This window comes from Carassius gibelio, chromosome B5 (genome assembly GCF_023724105.1).
Source record: "Carassius gibelio isolate Cgi1373 ecotype wild population from Czech Republic chromosome B5, carGib1.2-hapl.c, whole genome shotgun sequence".
Lineage (NCBI taxonomy): Eukaryota > Metazoa > Chordata > Actinopteri > Cypriniformes > Cyprinidae > Carassius > Carassius gibelio.
The window spans coordinates 20,686,172-20,703,754 of NC_068400.1; the positions used below are offsets into that span (position 1 = coordinate 20,686,172).

General features: G+C 37.2%; 1 protein-coding gene across 2 annotated transcripts; it reads right to left on the reverse strand.

Moving 5' to 3' along the window:
* Positions 1 to 6,147: 6,147 nt before the first annotated feature.
* Positions 6,148 to 16,442, reverse strand: wu:fi75a02 (uncharacterized). 2 transcript variants are annotated; one of them, XM_052557503.1, is made up of 9 exons: positions 16,086 to 16,440; positions 15,088 to 15,397; positions 13,777 to 14,097; positions 11,587 to 13,354; positions 11,381 to 11,437; positions 10,100 to 10,313; positions 9,792 to 9,928; positions 8,349 to 8,420; positions 6,148 to 8,271 (listed from the first exon to the last, which is right to left on the reverse strand). In XM_052557503.1, exons 2-9 carry the CDS (start codon positions 15,383 to 15,385, stop codon positions 8,001 to 8,003), a joined length of 3,138 nt encoding a protein of 1,045 aa, XP_052413463.1. In that variant the 5' UTR covers positions 15,386 to 15,397; positions 16,086 to 16,440; the 3' UTR covers positions 6,148 to 8,000. The 2 variants fall into 2 exon arrangements, with proteins under 2 accessions (XP_052413463.1, XP_052413464.1); XM_052557504.1 differs by lacking the exon at positions 11,381 to 11,437 and having other exon boundaries at positions 16,086 to 16,442.
* Positions 16,443 to 17,583: the final 1,141 nt, after the last annotated feature.

Sequence of the window (17,583 nt, forward strand, 5' to 3'; positions counted from 1 at the left end):
TGAAGAAAATGTCAACCCTAAAATAGGCAAAATAGACAGTAATTAATAATTCATGTTAGACATTAGCAATTTTTAGTTTTGTGTCAAAACATATTGAAGGCTTCTTTATTATAATTATAAAAATGATTTAGTGAACTGACTTGAGTGCATCAGAATGTATAAATGTATTACTGTTCTTATTTCTTTCTGATTATTATAATTATAAAAATGTATATATATATGACTATTTTATTGTATTTTATAAATGCAGCCTTGGTGAGCATAAGATACTTCTTGTCAGAATCTGATCCCAAAACCACCTAAACAGTAGACAATAACAATTATTACACTTTAGTTTATCGATTTGGTATCATGACAGAAGATTTATCATCCATTTATTACCTCTAGGCTACAAATATAACAAAGCCATTGTGTGTCTTAGAAGTTTCTGGAAAAGGGGCAGAAATCTTGCTATTGTTAGTGAGGTACAAGTCTGCCATGGTGCTGAATGCCCTTGAAAACCATTGCTGTGTGAATGCCAGGACTAAATCTCAATAAAATATATATAAATAGTCCTATATACAGACAGAGAGTGTTGGTTCTGGATGCTACTACTGTCTTTGTGTGTTACTCATACAAAACGTCCCAATGTCATGTTTAAAGTCACAAAGATCAAGTTTTTAGAGCTTGTGTCAACTGACTTAACCTCATTATAACAGCTTTGTGTGCAAACATAACTAACCTGCAATACAGGTCACCAATGGGTCACGATGAGTGACCGCTAAACAGGAGCTCCACGTTGGAGGCTGATGTTTATCTGTTATATGAAGCAGATAAAACACTACAGCACTCTAGGAAAAGCATTCAAACAGCCAATCAGACGCTAGTAACACCACCAGTGAATTTCAACACGCTCAGGTGATCTGGACACTCAAACAACCCGATCAGCCGACTGGTATTAAAAGCCACACAATAAATGAACACTACATTGTACCTGTCCTGGATTTGTGACATGTCATTACATAAAATATCACATGAGCTGAGATTCTCGCTGTGGTGAATTCGGCAGTGCTGTGGGTTGGAGGAGGTGCTCACCCCTCACCCCTTACCCCAGTGTGCTCATCCTCTGTCTGTCTCTCACACTTTCTCTCTGCACATTGCGTGCAGTGAAATCAGCTCTCAGGCCCAGCAACCTCCTCTTGTGTAGTAATGGTCACGTTTATGTCACAGTTTCTGGGTTGTGTTCCCTGGGTGTCCACTAGATGTCCTCTTTTCCCACGGTGTCTGTCACTTCATTAATCACATTCCTCACGTCCCTGCTTAAAGGGGGGGGGGTGAAATGCTCGTTTTCACTCAATATCCTGTTAATCTTGAGTACCTATAGAGTAGTACTGGTACTAGAAGTACTAGAAAGAAGTACTAGAGTAGTACTATAAGAGAAAGATAGTCTGTACCGATTTTTCCCGGAAAAACACGACCGACTGGAGGCGTGACGTGTGGGCGGAGCTAAAGAATCACGAGCACCAGTAGGCTTTTGCGTTGAGAGCATGTGGAAGCTGTGACATTACCGTGAGGGAAAACCCATCATCCAAAACAAACCATGGCTTACAGTCAGATTCAGCCGTTTATTTATGATCCAGAATCAGATCCCAAGGCTGAAAATGAACGAGAGCAGCAGCAGCAACGACTCGCTCCGAGCGGGGCTCGAACCCGGGTCTCTGGCATGGGAGGGACGCACTAACAAGGAGGCAGAGATATTTGAAGCAGTTTTACTCACCGCCTGCGGTTCCAACACACGATCGTGACCCTTTTTCGTTGGGATTGCATCATCCTTAAGAAATAAACGATACGCAAATCCGGCGTCAAACAGGGCCTTGTTTGTAAAACAAGCATCTTCGAAATGCAGGGAACAAACAAAAACACTTGCACAACTCAGTTGATGCTCTGTAAAAATAAACTCCATCCACTGGTCCCTTAATGCTGTTTTTTCGTTGGTAATCTGTGCAGGGTTGTCTTGCCCTGGCAACCAAAAACACACTCCTTTTGTGACATTTCGCGACGCTCTCGCTCTGATCAGTGAAGTGTGTTGTGCTCTCAGTGCGCTGCTATACTGGAGCGCGCGCTCTTCCGGCAGAAGTGCCCTCAGGACCCATATAAGGAAATTCCACTCCATCTAACGTCACACAGAGCCATACTCGAAAAAAACTTTCCGAAACTTGTGACAAACCGGAAGGAGTATTTTTGGAACAGAAATACTCCTTCAAATGTGCAACTTAATTTTTGAAACTTTGTCCATGTTTAGCATGGGAATCCAACTCTTTAACAGTGTAAAAAACTCAGTATGCATGAAATAGCATTTCACCCCCCCTTTAATTATTGCACACAGCTGTCACTAATTTCCAAACATCACACTCTGTCAGTTTCCCATTAGCGTTTGTCTCTCCTTGTGTATTTAACCCGGTCTGTCTTAGTATGTGTCATGGTGTCCTTGTTTGATAGTCACGTCCATCTCTAGTCTGGTTCTTGCTTTTTGTCCTTGTCAGTTTACGTTCTGGATTGATGTTTTGGTTTTGACCCCTGCATGGACTGTTTCTCTTTTGTATTTACCCTGAATAAATGACATACCCGCACTTGGTTCTCTCACCATGTTTCCTTGTATCTTCCGGCCGTGACAGTTTACCATTTATTATGCCATTTATCGGTCATTAATTTAATCAACTCATTCATGTCCCAACACAAAAATATGATGAATAACAAAAAGTAGGTCATGAGATTTGCATTATTGTGTTGTTTTAACAATGTAAAACTTTAGTAAAAACTGCATATGTTAAGGGAACATTAAATGTTTATATTTTGTTAAACTTATTTAAATTGGTTTAAAGTCAGTTTAAAAAAACTTTGCACAAGCAACAGATGTCAGGCTTGCCAAACATAATAAATTGCCAAGTTCTTGTAACAGCTTGACATCTCCAGCAATGTCACACTGACACTTTCAGGTTTTAAATGTTTGTGCACACTGTATCATCAAAGCAACAACACAATCTCTCTGACAGAGCGGTAAATGACACAGCTTCTCTGTATCTTAGGATCTGTTTACACTTGGTCACTTAACTTTTTAATATAATTTATTATCATCAATATTATTTCTTATAAATTATTTATAACCAATAACTGAGCTTGCAACATATTAAACTGAAACTACCCTTTTATCTGCAAAACAAAAACATAAATCAGCAAACTGCAACACAGCAGGAACAAAACTCTCCAGTCTCCAGTCAACTGTGAGCAGAATAGGATTGGAAAGATGGAAAAGGAGAAAAATATAAGAGCTTTGAAGGGGAGCTGTAAGTCTGCACATAGCCACATATTTATAGCTTACTAAAATACTGTCTATTCACAGGGCCGGCCAGTGGCATGGATGGCATAGGCAGTTGCCTAGGGTGCAAAATGACTGGGGGGTGCCACAGGTTTTTATTTTTTTATTATTATTATTATTTTGGCCCTCTTGTGACCATTGTGCGCTCCTACACCAATATAAAATAGACAAACAAAAATAATAAGATTTGTCATCATGTTGGACCAATTTAAACACTTTCTGGGTCGTGACATAGGCTAATTATAATATTACTATAATAATAATAACTAATAATTTCACTTTATTTTCTTCCAAATAAATGTAAGCTTTTGTGCTTGCTTTTAATTCACCAAAAAGTGTCTAAATATCTTTTGAAAAAGACTATGCCTAGAACTATAATCTAGCATTCATAAAATGAAATAGGCTAATGGTGTCTCCATTCTGAAACTGAAAATTTGACAAAGAATGTGGCTGTTTGCAAATTTGCAGTAATTGAACATTACTAAAGGGAAATAATGAATAAATCTCATCTTGAAATTCGACCCGCTAATGTAGACATTTATGCAGCAGTCACAACATGCATTATTATAGTAACTGGGACTCATAATAACAACAACAACAAAAATACAATCATGTACATGCATGCATTTCACATAATATTATAGCCCAGTTTGTGCTGACTACAGTGATATTAGACTTTACCCATTTAGATATTTATAAGAAACTGAAAAAAGCACAAATATCAGGTCATGACAAAACTTCTCCAGGCCCCAAAAATACCCTTAGACTCCAGAGGGTTAAAGGACAAGAAATCTTTTGAAAACATAATTTAAAAACATAATTTAAGATATTTTAAGAGGTTTTAAGGACCAGTGGACACCTTATTAATATGTTAGCTGATGCAACTCTGTAAGGTAAGTTATATTTGTGTAACTAGGCTCTAAGATCAACTAACGTTAGGTCTCAGGATCCGTCACTTTATCCTTGACGGGTTTGCCAGGATAATGCAAAAAAAATACTCCCAACTCCCAGGTCCAAATACTCCAAGGTCCTGGCAGCAGCCTTTATCATGATGACGTAGCTGGATCGGATCCAATATATACTGGATACTTGACGAGCATGCGCAGTATTGGATTTTTATTTGCATGTGCACTGAAGCAAGTATTTAATGTAAATTAAACTGTAATTACGAGATTTAACTGTTTCATATGATTACTCAACTTATATATACTGTGCTATTAAACTTTAAGCAACGATGGCGTAGTTTTGAATAAAAGAGTTTGGTATGTAGCCTAAGCTATGTTTATTTTTTTATTAGTTTGATTTGTTTTAGAAATAAAACGCCACTAATTACAATTTATTTTGTTCTTTATGAAAAAAGGGGTGTAGCTATAAAAAATTGTCTTTATTTTTTTAGAGTTTTGTGTCCAAAATGATGACCATTGACACCTTGCACAAGGGCGCAAGACACGAAAGGTCATTGCAAAAGAGGCTTGCTGTTCACAGAGCTCTGTGTCCATGCACATTAACAGAGAGGCAAAGGGAAGGAAAAAAAAAAAGTGTACAAGCAATAGGGAAAATGGCACCCTGGGCAGGATTGTGAAACAAAACCCACTCAAAAGTGGGAGAGATTCACTAAGAGTGGACTGCAGCTCTACTTGTGCAAGGTGTCAATGGTCGTCTTTTGGACAAGTCAGCAGTCTTCCCCATGATTGTGTAGACTACAGAACTAGACTGAGAGACCATTTAAAGACCTTTGCAGGTGTTTTGAGTTAATTAGCTGATTAGAGTGTGACACCAGGTGTCTTCAATATTGAACCTTTTCACAATATTCAAATTTTCTGAGATACTGAATTTGGGATTTTCCTTAGTTATCGGTTAAAAACATCAAAATTAAAATAAATAAGCATTTGAAATATATCAGTCTGTGTTTAATGAATGAATATAATATACAAGTTTCACTTTTTGAATGGAATTAGTGAAATAAATCAACTTTTTGATGATATTCTAATTATATGACCAGCACTTGTACTACAGCGCTTGCACGTTAAATCCACAACGTAGTGTAGTAGTCCAGCTACGTCATCGTGCTGCAGAATGCAGCGAGGACAGACTAGTTGATATATCATTAGCGTCCGACGGTTTAATGTAATTTAGATTCATTTACAAAAGCGCAAAATATAATGACACAATAACCTGCGGTTTCCCGTCCCTGACAGGTGGATAATAAACTCTCCGCGTGCGAGCGCTTACAGTTGTCCCGTGTTCTCCTTCGGACTGATGCCATCTACCGGAATACAGCGTTCATTACCACAGCACTTGACACATAGCACTAGTTTTACAATCAATTAAAACATAAATACAACTTAAAATAATAAATAGAAAATGAACAAACATCTCATTTAAAACAAAGCAAAAAAATGAAAAATATATTTAGCTGTTATCGTGTTACATGTCTAAAACCTATAGTACCAGGTACAAAGATAAATTAAGAAAACAAACAAATAAATAAACCAGAAATAACTATGTTAGTTTTGTTGTACTGCTTACAGGTACAGAAACATCACCATGACAGAACAAGGAAAGACGACAAAGGGGGGAAGAAGAAAATGTATTGGTATTAGTAAAAAAATGTTTGAATGCACTGTAAGTCACTTTGGATAAAAGCATTTACTAAAGCAAGTGTATTTTGTTGGTTACAAAGTTTTTATATTTAATTTATTTAATTCATTTGGCATTTTCATTTTTATTTGTCATTCAAAAATATAAATTACTGTGATTTCAGTAAACCACCCCAAGCATGACACGGAGTCTTTAGTTAACACTATTTTATTCATAAAATATATATCAAATCACATTGACAGCAATCAAGCAAAACTTAGTGTTTGTCTGTTGGCGAGCTTAAAGAGAAGCACAACAGCAGCAGTATCTGTAACACTGCACGAGTGATGCGGAAATAAAAGATCAATACAAATGGAAATATTTCCATCTGAAAAAAGACCAAAGAGCTGATTTCACTGCAGAACTCAGTAGACACACGATTGCCTTTTTAACATTTGCTCTTGTGAGTACAATTCTAACACTTCAAAGTGATTCAAAGAGACAATACATGTCTGTAGGTTGAGTTAAAAACACATTTCTATACCACAGACATAACAGAGATGCTCATCGGGGGAAAGGTGTAGATTCTTTTGGGTTCAAGTGCAGATAACTGACTTTTCAAAGCCTTAGGTAATAGGTCAAAGGCTACATTATAATTGATTGTAAAAGTTTCCCATTAAACAAAACAATGCAAATGACAACATAATCACATCAAAACAAAAAATGTAATCTTAGTTCCATCCTCAAAAAATGAGAATAAAGTTGTGGAAATATATTGCACAATGGGATGATAAACCTAAAACTAATAGAAGTCTAATCTGGCCAACATATCGCTTTATTAGCTGCATAGAACACCCAATAAATGTCAGATCAGAAAAGCAGAGAGTGGATCTCACCAAATGCTTCACTTTTCTCAACCAGCAAAAAAGAAGCATGGATGCACGGCAAACATGTATTACACACCACAGCTCCGTTTCGCGTGAGTAAATATATTCTATGAATAAAAGCAATTTCACATCTTACAAAAGAAAGTGGTTTTCTCCCATTTTTCTCAAATACAACCCAGTGGTTCGTCTATCCCATGTTCGAGGTCTATGAATGTAGTCTTGGGTATAAAAATGAAATAACTTAGGACTATTTTATAAAAATTTATAAAAATGTGTTTGTGACATTCTTTACCCACTCTCATTTCATTACTAACCTGCATGACTTCTTTTCTTTTGTGGAACGAGAAGATATTCTGAAGTATGTTCCAACTGTTTTTGCCCAAATAATGGTTCAGAACGATGCTGGGTTCCATTTATTGTCATTGTATGGCCATTTTTATCCTTTTGCATTATGAAGTAGAAAGTCATACGGGTTTGGAATGACATGAAAAGTGAATAAACATATCACATCGTAAGAATATAATGCTCAAACACTGCACTGTACCTTAAACGATTTATTTAAAAGAAAATAAAAACTTTAAATAGTTTTCCGTAGTCTTGTTTTTGGCCGAAAATCCCTTAGTATTTTTATTTATAAAGCTGTAAATACATATTCTAGTCCTGATGGAAAAAAAAAATGGAACTGTAATGATAAAATCAAAGCTGCCAATTTCATAGGTCATTAGTAGTCAAGGACGAGCTACTCATTGTTTCAGAGACCTTGAAGGGCTTAAATCAATGGATCAGTAATTATTATTCCCACACTCATTTTTTCATCTGATAATGACAGATAGGAATATGTTAGTTGCAAATGCAAGAAAAACACAACAAGGTTGCAGCAGTCACATTGTGAGGAATCAAAGTGCTCAGGTGAAGGTCTACTATACTGTGCTTATATTATTTGCACGCACACACACAAACACACACACACATACAGAGCTCTAATGTCTTTCCGCTTTACGTCTCAACTGTAAATGCTATAAGAAAGCGTTTTTTCATTCTATTGCTAAACGTTCGGTAAACAACCATGTGTAAAGCGCAAGTTCTTTCCTTGATTAGGCAAAAAGATGAAAAACTACATTTTTGGTAACTGGTCAATTGTTCACAAGAACTAAGAATGGATTTGTGAAAAACAGAGCTTAAACCTCCAGGCCTTGGCGGGAAAAGTAGTCCTCCAGTTCTGTGAGCTTCTCGATTAGCAATACATCAAGGTCAACGTCGTCGTGTCTTCCCCTACGAGCCCTTCCTCGAGGCCCCTTCACACGCAGCGGACCCAGGTTAGTTTTAGCCTTGCGTTTCCGAGGGAGTGTGAAATCTGGGAAGTCTAGAACTCGCTTTCGTTTCTGATGACCAATGCATACCAAAGAGCCGTTCTTCTCTTTTGGTTCTTCAAATATCGTCTCCAGGCTTCTGTGTGAATGAAGAGCAGAAACCGCAAAATTATTTCCAAAATAAGACAATTATAAATAAAAGTTGCAAAAACGAACCTGTTAGGGGTTGGAGACTTGTAATTCTTGTTGGTATAAATCTCCTCCAAACTGAATTCCTTTTTCTTCAGCCTTATTGGATGCAAAACAGAATATTTATGATAATCAAGGTTTTAACCAATGTTGTAATTATCACAAGTTTAAGCACTTTTTTTTATTTAAATGTATCCGTCAAGTTTCCTAAAGACCCGTCTTTAAAATATTAAATTGGTCATGAACTGCCTTTGTTTATTATTTTGTATAGTGCGGTCAATCGATAAAAACAAAAAAAAACTATATCGCTTTCTCTCACATTAATTGCGGATGAATCCCACCTAACATTCAAGTTTTTATATATGCTTTTATATTGCAATAATTTCACATTCAATCTTCAAATTATTGTACAAACAACATAAAGACAGTATATTTTTTATATTTGTTTAATCTCATCTTTTTTATGACTGAAAGCCAGTATCATTTATACCGATTAATACTGATTTTCCTATAAAAAAACATTTTCACCCAAATATTTAACCATTGACCATTCAACATTACATTATAATTAAGTGCTATCAATTTTAACATTTATTAGACTTAATAGAGCCCCCCTCTTGTGAATGCTCTGTTTGAATAGGTGTGACGGATTGTAGATTTGGAAGCAAACGCACACTGCTATGATTGGCTAACAGTTGTGCATGTTTGTTTATGTTTCACAGATGGACGCTGCTGTGATTTAGGTTACAAACGCATAAATACTCAGAACATATCAAACAATCTGTTTAACAGAAAAAGCAATAGTGACCACATAATAAAAACAGTTACTCATACTTGTGTGTTGCGAGATTTGCGCCATTACTTTCGGATCCAATAAAGTCGGTACAGCATTGTCTTTTTGTTTCAAACTTTCTTAAAATCCTGCATAAAATTATGCCTTGTTTGTAAAACAAATCTGCCTTAAAATGACGTTAACAAAGGACTGAATTCTTACCGACGTGTTCTGAAACATCATTGAAAATAAAGTTAATCCACTCTTTTCCTAATTTGATCTAATTTTGGGATCAGAAGGAAGGCAATGCAAAAATGCACAGCGATCGTTATCATTTGGTTTCTGCATAGACCTGCGTTTGCATCTATTTTTTTACAGTACATGTGCAAATTGTTGGGCGGGGCTAAACAGGAAGTAATGTAGAAGCAGGCGTTGATCTTCCTCTGTGGAGGCGGTGCTTATCCACACTATTACATAATAGAGTTGTACATTCCACAACTTGTCTTTTGGCAGACTGGCTACAATATAAGGTATTTTTAGACTAACATGAAAGTTTTGAGTTCAAACTCAAAGGATGTTTTTAATAGTACAATCACCTCTTAATTGTCAATTTTGATTTCTCAGTTATTGACACCTTAAAAATTTTACTCCAATTACAAGAACTGTAGCAAACTGTTAAAACGGAGTTGAATGCTCACCTCTTTGGTTTGGGAAGTCCCATTGGAGTAAGGTTGTTATCTGGTTTGGGAACAGTCTTACGAATACGAATTTGAGAGACCCTTTTAGAACGTTTGGAACCTCCTTGAGCTTCATTATTAGTGTCGTAGAGTTCCACCTACAAGAGAGATGAATGTCTAGGCTTGAGGAAACATAACCAGAATGCAAAATCCTTCAGTTCAGCAGTGTCTGAAGATCTCAATATTTCTCCTTACATTCTTCCTTCTACTTGAATTCTTCTTTCAAAACTATGAGTTCAAATGCTAGAAGAGATGAAATACTGTAATACCTGGTTAATTTCTGTAGATGTGCCCCGATTATGCAAACCAGGGTATTTGACATTTGCACTGGCAATAGCATAACTAGGCACAGATTCAGTGGGGGATCCATCCATTCTTGCCGATTTGGGGCTGATGCTGTGCCGAGAGGGGTGATCTAGGCTCCTTTCTGGTGTGAGATGATTTTTTGACAGATGACACACTGATAGGGATGAGGTGGCTTTCCTACACACAGTGAAAGCATTTTAGAGAACACCAGGTGATAGCTAATTTAACATCAGTCAACATCTACATGATCTGCCTAGAAGTGTAGATAGCTGTGGATTGTAAAACTGGACTGCCTTCATGCTTCAATCACAAATTGAGAATGTCTGAAAAGAAAGATTGATTTTATTGCTACATTCCTGTTTTATTATGTAAACCGCTGTACCACTAGCAGTATCAAACTGAATAGAAATCAAACATTTTTGTTTACATTTTATGATTAAGAAAAGTCTATTGTCAAAACCAGCCATGTCAGCGAAAGACAACGAGTGACAGGTGATTCTATTTTTGGAACAGTTTATATCACGAGTGACAACTTGGAAAGGAAATAATAAAGGAAAATAACAAAAGAAACAACTATTTCATTGGAAGTGTGAGACAGCTGTGCGGTTCCAGAGACAGAGCCCGCCCACATGCTCTTCTGATTGGCTGTGATTTGCTATTGATTTGCATATCTTGTAGGTATGTTGCAATTGGTATGGACAGACAAACTGTCATTAGAAATTTTAGCTCATTAGGTTAAAGTGTAAGGTATAATGTGTTCTGTGTGATTGCCAGGGTGTTGTGGGTGGTTTCGTACTGGCCCACCCCAAAGGAATCCATACTCCGGTCTCTATGATATCTTTTTTTCTTTTTACCTGAAAATTGTACACTCAGTCGCTTAGAAAATTAACAGCATAGCAAGTTGCACAAGCTTGTCATTCATGTATGCAGCAAAAATGCAATGTTTGATATCTCTATGTGTAGTTAAAGTTATAATAATGATGCTTGCATTCAAAAACACAGGAAACTCACAAATGCCACAAAATGAGTTTCAAGGAAACAAGATGATGCCTGGCCACTGTAGATTTCCAAAGGTATGGAAAGCTTCTCAGCCACTCGATTTTGTGTTGCTAGTTGCACTAAAATTATGCACTTCACCTTCAATCTGAACTGATTAGCAAAGACTGATTAAACTTAGTTTTTTTTTAGTTTTTTTTATTGAATATATTGGCAAAAATGTGAAAGATGCAGGGGGATATGCCCACCTTGCTGAAGCTCTTTTCCTGCTGGGTGAAGCTTCTTGACTGGATCGGCGTATATAGCTATCAATGAAAAGATGTAGATCAAAACAGGTTGAATTGTAAGTGCAAGCAGCATGCAGGTAAAAACTGACATTCACCTTTGATTATGTAAATCACATTTCAATCAAAACATGCACAACAAAGTTTTAACTTCAACAGCTTTAACTCACTGGTGATCGTTGTCCATGCCTGGTGGGGCTGTGAAGTCAACCAGAGGTCGAAAAGGACGACATTTGCTCCTCCCCAAAATCCGACTCACAACCGTATGGATACCAGGACGTGACAACTGCATGAGAGGAAAGTTGATTCGCCGGTGTCGAAACCACAGTCTGAAGGAAGCTGGAGAAGATAAAGCCAGGACGGTACTAACACCTGCCCCAGAGAAGCTTCCTTTGCTAAAAGTAGACAAAGGCGGACTGCTAGGGCGAAAAAGCTGAGATAAACTAGGACAACCTGCAGAGTCTTTATCCAGGTGGACAGGTAAAGCATCTGAAGGACAAGCTAGTGTACCAGTTAATCGAGGAGACACAGGAAGTATCAAGTCCTCAAGAATCGGCTGCCAATGTTTGGACATCCCTCCTGCCTGCTCAAAGAAGGACAGAGAGAGGGTTTCTCCAACTTTAAGAGCGGGAAATCCAGGAAGGTTTTGTTTCTTTCCACCACAGTCTTTGAGTTTGGATCCAGTCCTGCTGCAACCAGTCCATCTGTCCGAGTTGCTAGAGGAACAGCTTCTGGATACCAAGCGATAGGCGGTATCTGAGAGCCGATTCAACAGTTTGTTAGTATCGCTGTCTAAAAATGGTTTGGAGCACCCATTTCTTGGGGCCGAGAGATGCGAACTGGAGTGTGCTTGATAAAATGCAAAAAGCGAACCTAGTGATTGTTGGTCACCTACACCTTTTACCAATTGTTTCGGCAAAGCAAGTTCACAGTATGGCAGGACTGATGACCCTTGAAAAGGGCTATCCTTTGAGTGTGATATATTTGAGGACTGACCATCAAAACTTTGTCCCTTATTCTTTGTGTTCTCAGCAGAATCTCCACCATTTGTCTCTGTCAATTCATCTACATCCCTTGACGTATGGACGTGATCCGAGACTGAAGTAATATTACTCAACGAGGTAGCTGTAGAATGAAAAAGACCATTCATTTCGATCTTGTCCAAGATCGCTGCTTCTTTCTTATTAGAAGTCTGAAAGAGAACTGAACAAGCCTTGGATTCATCAGGATTGGGTTGTGCTCCTAGAGGCTTAGTGGAGAAAGGGAAGGTAATTTGACTAAAGGACTGCTGCTGGATTGTTTCACACTCATCTTTAGAGGAATCTGTCAATGCTGCTGGTTTCCCAGAGGGCTTTGAGTTCACTGCTTTTGAAAATGAACAATGATGATCTGTATTTGTGTTTGATCTTAAGCCACTAGGAGCTGAAGATCTGAGAAACTGAACGGAAGGCACCCGAGGGTTTTCAGGTCCATGTAAACACTGATTATTCAAGGTGTCTTCTCCTTCCTGACCAGTTTTATCATTCTCCACAATAGCAGACGACAGTACTTCTTGAATACAAGGAAGTCCCTGGCTGCCTTTGTCATCTGAGCTGCTAAGCACAGAATCCACCAATACGTTTAAGGCGACTCTGTCCTTCTCAGCTTCCAGTTCCATATCCAGGTCTTCAAAATCAGAAACAGGCGAGTAGTTACCCTGCAAACAATTGTCTTTTTGTTCTGAACGGCATGTTCTTAGAATGCCACATGATGAACTGGAGCTGCTATAATTTTCACTTAGATCTTGACAGCTTAGGTCCTTGGACTTATGATCAGGACTTTGGCTGGGCTGGAAAGGAGTAGACATTGCCCAAGAACACACAGAGTGCTTCTTAGTTTCAGGAGAAGAGATATTTGAGATTATTCCTTTGTAGTCTTTTGCCACTTCCGCATCCACTCCTGCAAACACAAAGTAATAAATCAAATCAAAATTGAATCTATGTCTTTGCTTAGATTTGAGGTCACTTACATTTCAAATGTTGACTAAGTACTCCTAAAAGTTGACTAAATTATCTTTTGGCTAACACCTGGAAGAACGTCTCTTCAAAATGTACTATTGCCCAATAAATTGCTTTTCAGACTGAGAACATCCTCTCCTTAACAAGCATTACAAATCATGGTTTATGGTTTTATTATAAACTACATAATGATAGCTATTAAAGAGGGGCATGTTTTCTTCAACTGCACCTTCATGCTACAATAAGAAATACATCAACACAGGAAGGAATAGTATGCTCATCAGAGCATTTGGGATGGGATATATGAAATTAGCTTCAAAGTACATAATTCATTCATTTGTCTATGCTAATATTAACATTTACCACGACTGCAAGCTGATGAAACACTTGGAGTAACTGGACAGCCAAAGGATAAGTCTCTTCCCAGCTGGCCAACTTTACTGTGCAGCTGAGCTAAACTGCGAGTATGTGCACTGCTTTGTGAACACAGCTGGTCCATCCTCCTCTCCACTGCCTCAAGACGCTGGGTCAGAGATCCAAAGGTATCAGTCAGCAGACGCTTCATCTCAGTTTGATGGGACACAAGAAATCGTTCCAGAACTCCAAGCTGCTCTCCGGATGGTCCAGCTGGAGGAGGTGAACTGAAGCTGGCAGAGGGCCATCGCTGATCCCTAAAATTGGCCTCTGCAAAGAAGATGTTGATCAAAAGCTGCGCTTCATAACATTTACAAAAACATTGTTTTGATTCTATTTGGAACCAACTGTTTTACAATATATCTGCAGTGTTCCATTTGTGTTCCAATGTTCCAATGTTCCAAAGCCCAGAGGAAAAACGTAAAAAGATTTAGACATTTCATAAAATAAGGCCAAATGAATGGGCAGTAAACTACAGAAGACTTGAAAGACCTTTCTGTGTGGTTATTCTGTTTTAGATTCTATTATTATTTATATACATAAGTTATATTCTGTATTATATATTTTCGCATTATTATTTTGCAATGTTCGTTTTTCTATTCATCAGACAATGTCTAAAAAAAAAGTGTCTAACAACAAAGTTTGGTCTCTAACTATAGCAACTCATTAACTATCATCATGGCATATTACCTAAATATTTGCTATATTCTACTATTCAGAAAGTCTGGGGTTAGGTAAGATTTTTTATGAAACTAATACTTTTATTCAGTAAGGATACATTAAAAGGATCAAAAGGGACAGTAAACATATTTACAAAAGATTTCAAATAAATACTGTTCTTTAACTTAACTTCATTTTTTAAAACTTTTTATTCAAATAATCCTGAGCACATTTTCAACATTGTAACAAAAAAAATTATAATTATATATTATATATATATACACACACACATATATATGTTTATTGGGCATCAAATCAGCTTATTAGAATGATTTCTGAAGGATCATGACCCTGAAGACTGTAGTAATGGCTTCTGAAAATTCAGCTTTGCCATAACAGGAATAAATTACACTTTAAAATACATTAAAGTAGACATGTTATTTTAAATTGTATTAATATTTGAAAATATTGCCGCATTAACTGTATTATCATCATCAAATAAAAAAAAACATAATTTTGAGCACAAGGGATTCATTTCAAAAACATTTAAAAATTGTATTGGCCTACTTGGCAGACGTGAGCAGATATAATCAAAATTACCTTGCTTATTACACATGTGCATGGAAGTCGAACTAGGATTGACTCCAAAGTTACTACTTTTTGGATCAAACGTCATCGGTTTCAGAGCTCCTTCATTTTCCAGATGAACTTCCTTCAAGCTCAAGTCTGAGGGTCGTGTTTTGTCACCGGATTCAGTCTCCTCTCTGCTGGTTTCTCTGCATCCTATGGCCAGCTGTTCCTGATACAGCGGAGAAAGAGCAGCACGGTGGCATGGACCAGCCGCAGACGCAGGCACCTGCTCTGGACCTTTCTGCTCAGCCAGAGGATTGGACAACATCTTTTAAAGGGACTGATGAAAGAGAATGCATCAGATCAGCAACTGATTAAATCATAACATGAATAACACATGGTACTTTTAATATATTACTGTTGTGTCCATTCTTTAGATCTCACCAGTTTAATCGTAAAACCGGATTGGTATATATTGTACCATGTCATTTACAAAATGTAAGGTCTCATATAATAATATGGCATTGAATGATTAGTATATATATATATATATACACATCATGGTACTTACAAGATACTTAATACTTTGATACATAACATGGTACTGAATTATTCAAATTAATATACCATGGTATCTGCATTTGCATACAATTCCAAGGATCTTCAAACTACACCAAAATTGTACTGAACTGTCTATACGTGCACATACATTTCAATTAATACACATAAATCATGTTTTATTTAAAAAAAACAACTAGTTTCTAGAATAACAAGAATGAATGAAAATGAACAGGTTTCGTCCGGAAATATCACTGATTAAAAAACACTTTTCTGGACCATCTTTCGTATATAAACCATCAAAGAAAACATCGTCACTTCAAAACGTTTTTTGTAACGTAATAGGTCTCGTGCATAATGATGTCAAAGAACAGGCTCCTCATGCATGCCAGACTTTCGAAGGCCCTGGAAACAACGAATACAAATAAATCAAGAGCGAGTCAGACATGTTTCGTAAAGCAGTAACTTACCTATATTGCGTTCCCGTTAACAAGTGTCAGTCCCCGCTAAAGACGGTCTCCGGCGGTGAAAGTGTGCTGTTATATCACTAATACTCCCGATCCATCCTCATGATGATGATGCACAGCTCGGATGTGATTTCTTTAAGCCAGTAAAAGTCATTTCCGGCGACCCTTCACACTCATATTCAGACGGATGGACAGACTTCCAGTGCAAAATGATTGCACACTAACCTAGCGTATTATTACGACAACTATGTGATTATCTATATCATACAATTAATACACAGTGCTAACAAATTTCCCAAGCGTCATGATATTTGCTTTTGACGGTCCGTGACGACTTCCGTCATGCGTGCTGCTGTAAAGCGTGTTTCCATTGGGCGCTGCAGGAACTCAGACTCGTTTCTATTGGGCTGTTTTAATAGAAACACTTTCATCTGTATTTGAAAAACATATTTTATGACGCCGAATCTACTGTGTACCATTTTGACTGCTACTTTCAGTGGTGTATTAGTCAGAATAATTACTAAAATATTTGGTATTAAAAATATACAGTCACAATTTCGTTTATTTACTGACCACTGAAAGAAGTTTAATTGGGAAAGAACAGATCATAAAAATCACAGGGGGTGGTTTATGTTTATATTAATCGTTTATAGTTTATTTTTTTAATCGATAGCGTATAATGATGATGAACTAATGATGATACTTTGTTGAATTTAGCTTGCTATTCATTCTTTATTAGTAGTCAAGACCATAGACTGTATAAAACGGTCAAGACAGAGAGTGAAGAGTATGGCTTTTGTTAGCTACTTTAATAAAATCAGTGTTCTGATATTTTGACCAGCAGAGGGCATGCATTCCTATTTAATGCTACTGCACGTTTCACATGCCTTACGAAGTCTTTTCTTCAATGCACAATTGAGTATTTATTCACACATAGTTTGTGGTCCTATAGGACAAGTACATGTTATCAATGTTGCACTTCAATATTAATATTGAACACTGAATCAGCAAAACTTAAGAGTTTCCTGTTGAATTTCAGAATAGTTGTTTTGCTTTTATGAATGCATTACTAAAAGAGTCTTTTTTGTGTGTTGTTGTGTAATCTTACTTTGTGTAATAATCTTACTTTATCCTAACCGACCACAAGAAATAAGGCAAACCATGAAGCAAAACATGGCTCCGTATGCCATTCGAGTGAGTGAAAGGGTGTTCTTTTTTTAGACACAGCAATAAAACCCTATTTTGCTATCGTCTTATCTTCATATTCCATAGAGAATTAATATAATCAATTATGTAATGTGTACAAAGCACTTGAATATCATTCATAAGCATGATCCAATTAGCCACAGCTGGTAGACATTGTTAAGAGTGCGTTTTAGACTAAAATAACAGCTGGAGCTTCGCCGGAGGTTGCACTTCCAACCTGGAAGTAGGAACCCAGTGATAAACCCTGTCATGATGTCATTTCCCAGATGGCTACAGCTTACTGAAACGTCGGTGA

What these genes read in the sequence shown, in the direction of transcription:
- wu:fi75a02 (XM_052557503.1), bottom strand. Translation starts at nt 15,385, where the DNA reads ATGTTGTCCAATCCTCTGGCTGAGCAGAAAGGTCCAGAGCAGGTGCCT. An exon ending in GCACATGTGTAATAAGCAAG is followed by an intron (nt 14,098 to 15,087) that starts GTAATTTTGATT and finishes TCTTCTTTGCAG; the next exon opens with AGGCCAATTTTAGGGATCAG. An exon ending in TTCATCAGCTTGCAGTCGTG is followed by an intron (nt 13,355 to 13,776) that starts GTAAATGTTAAT and finishes TTGTGTTTGCAG; the next exon opens with GAGTGGATGCGGAAGTGGCA.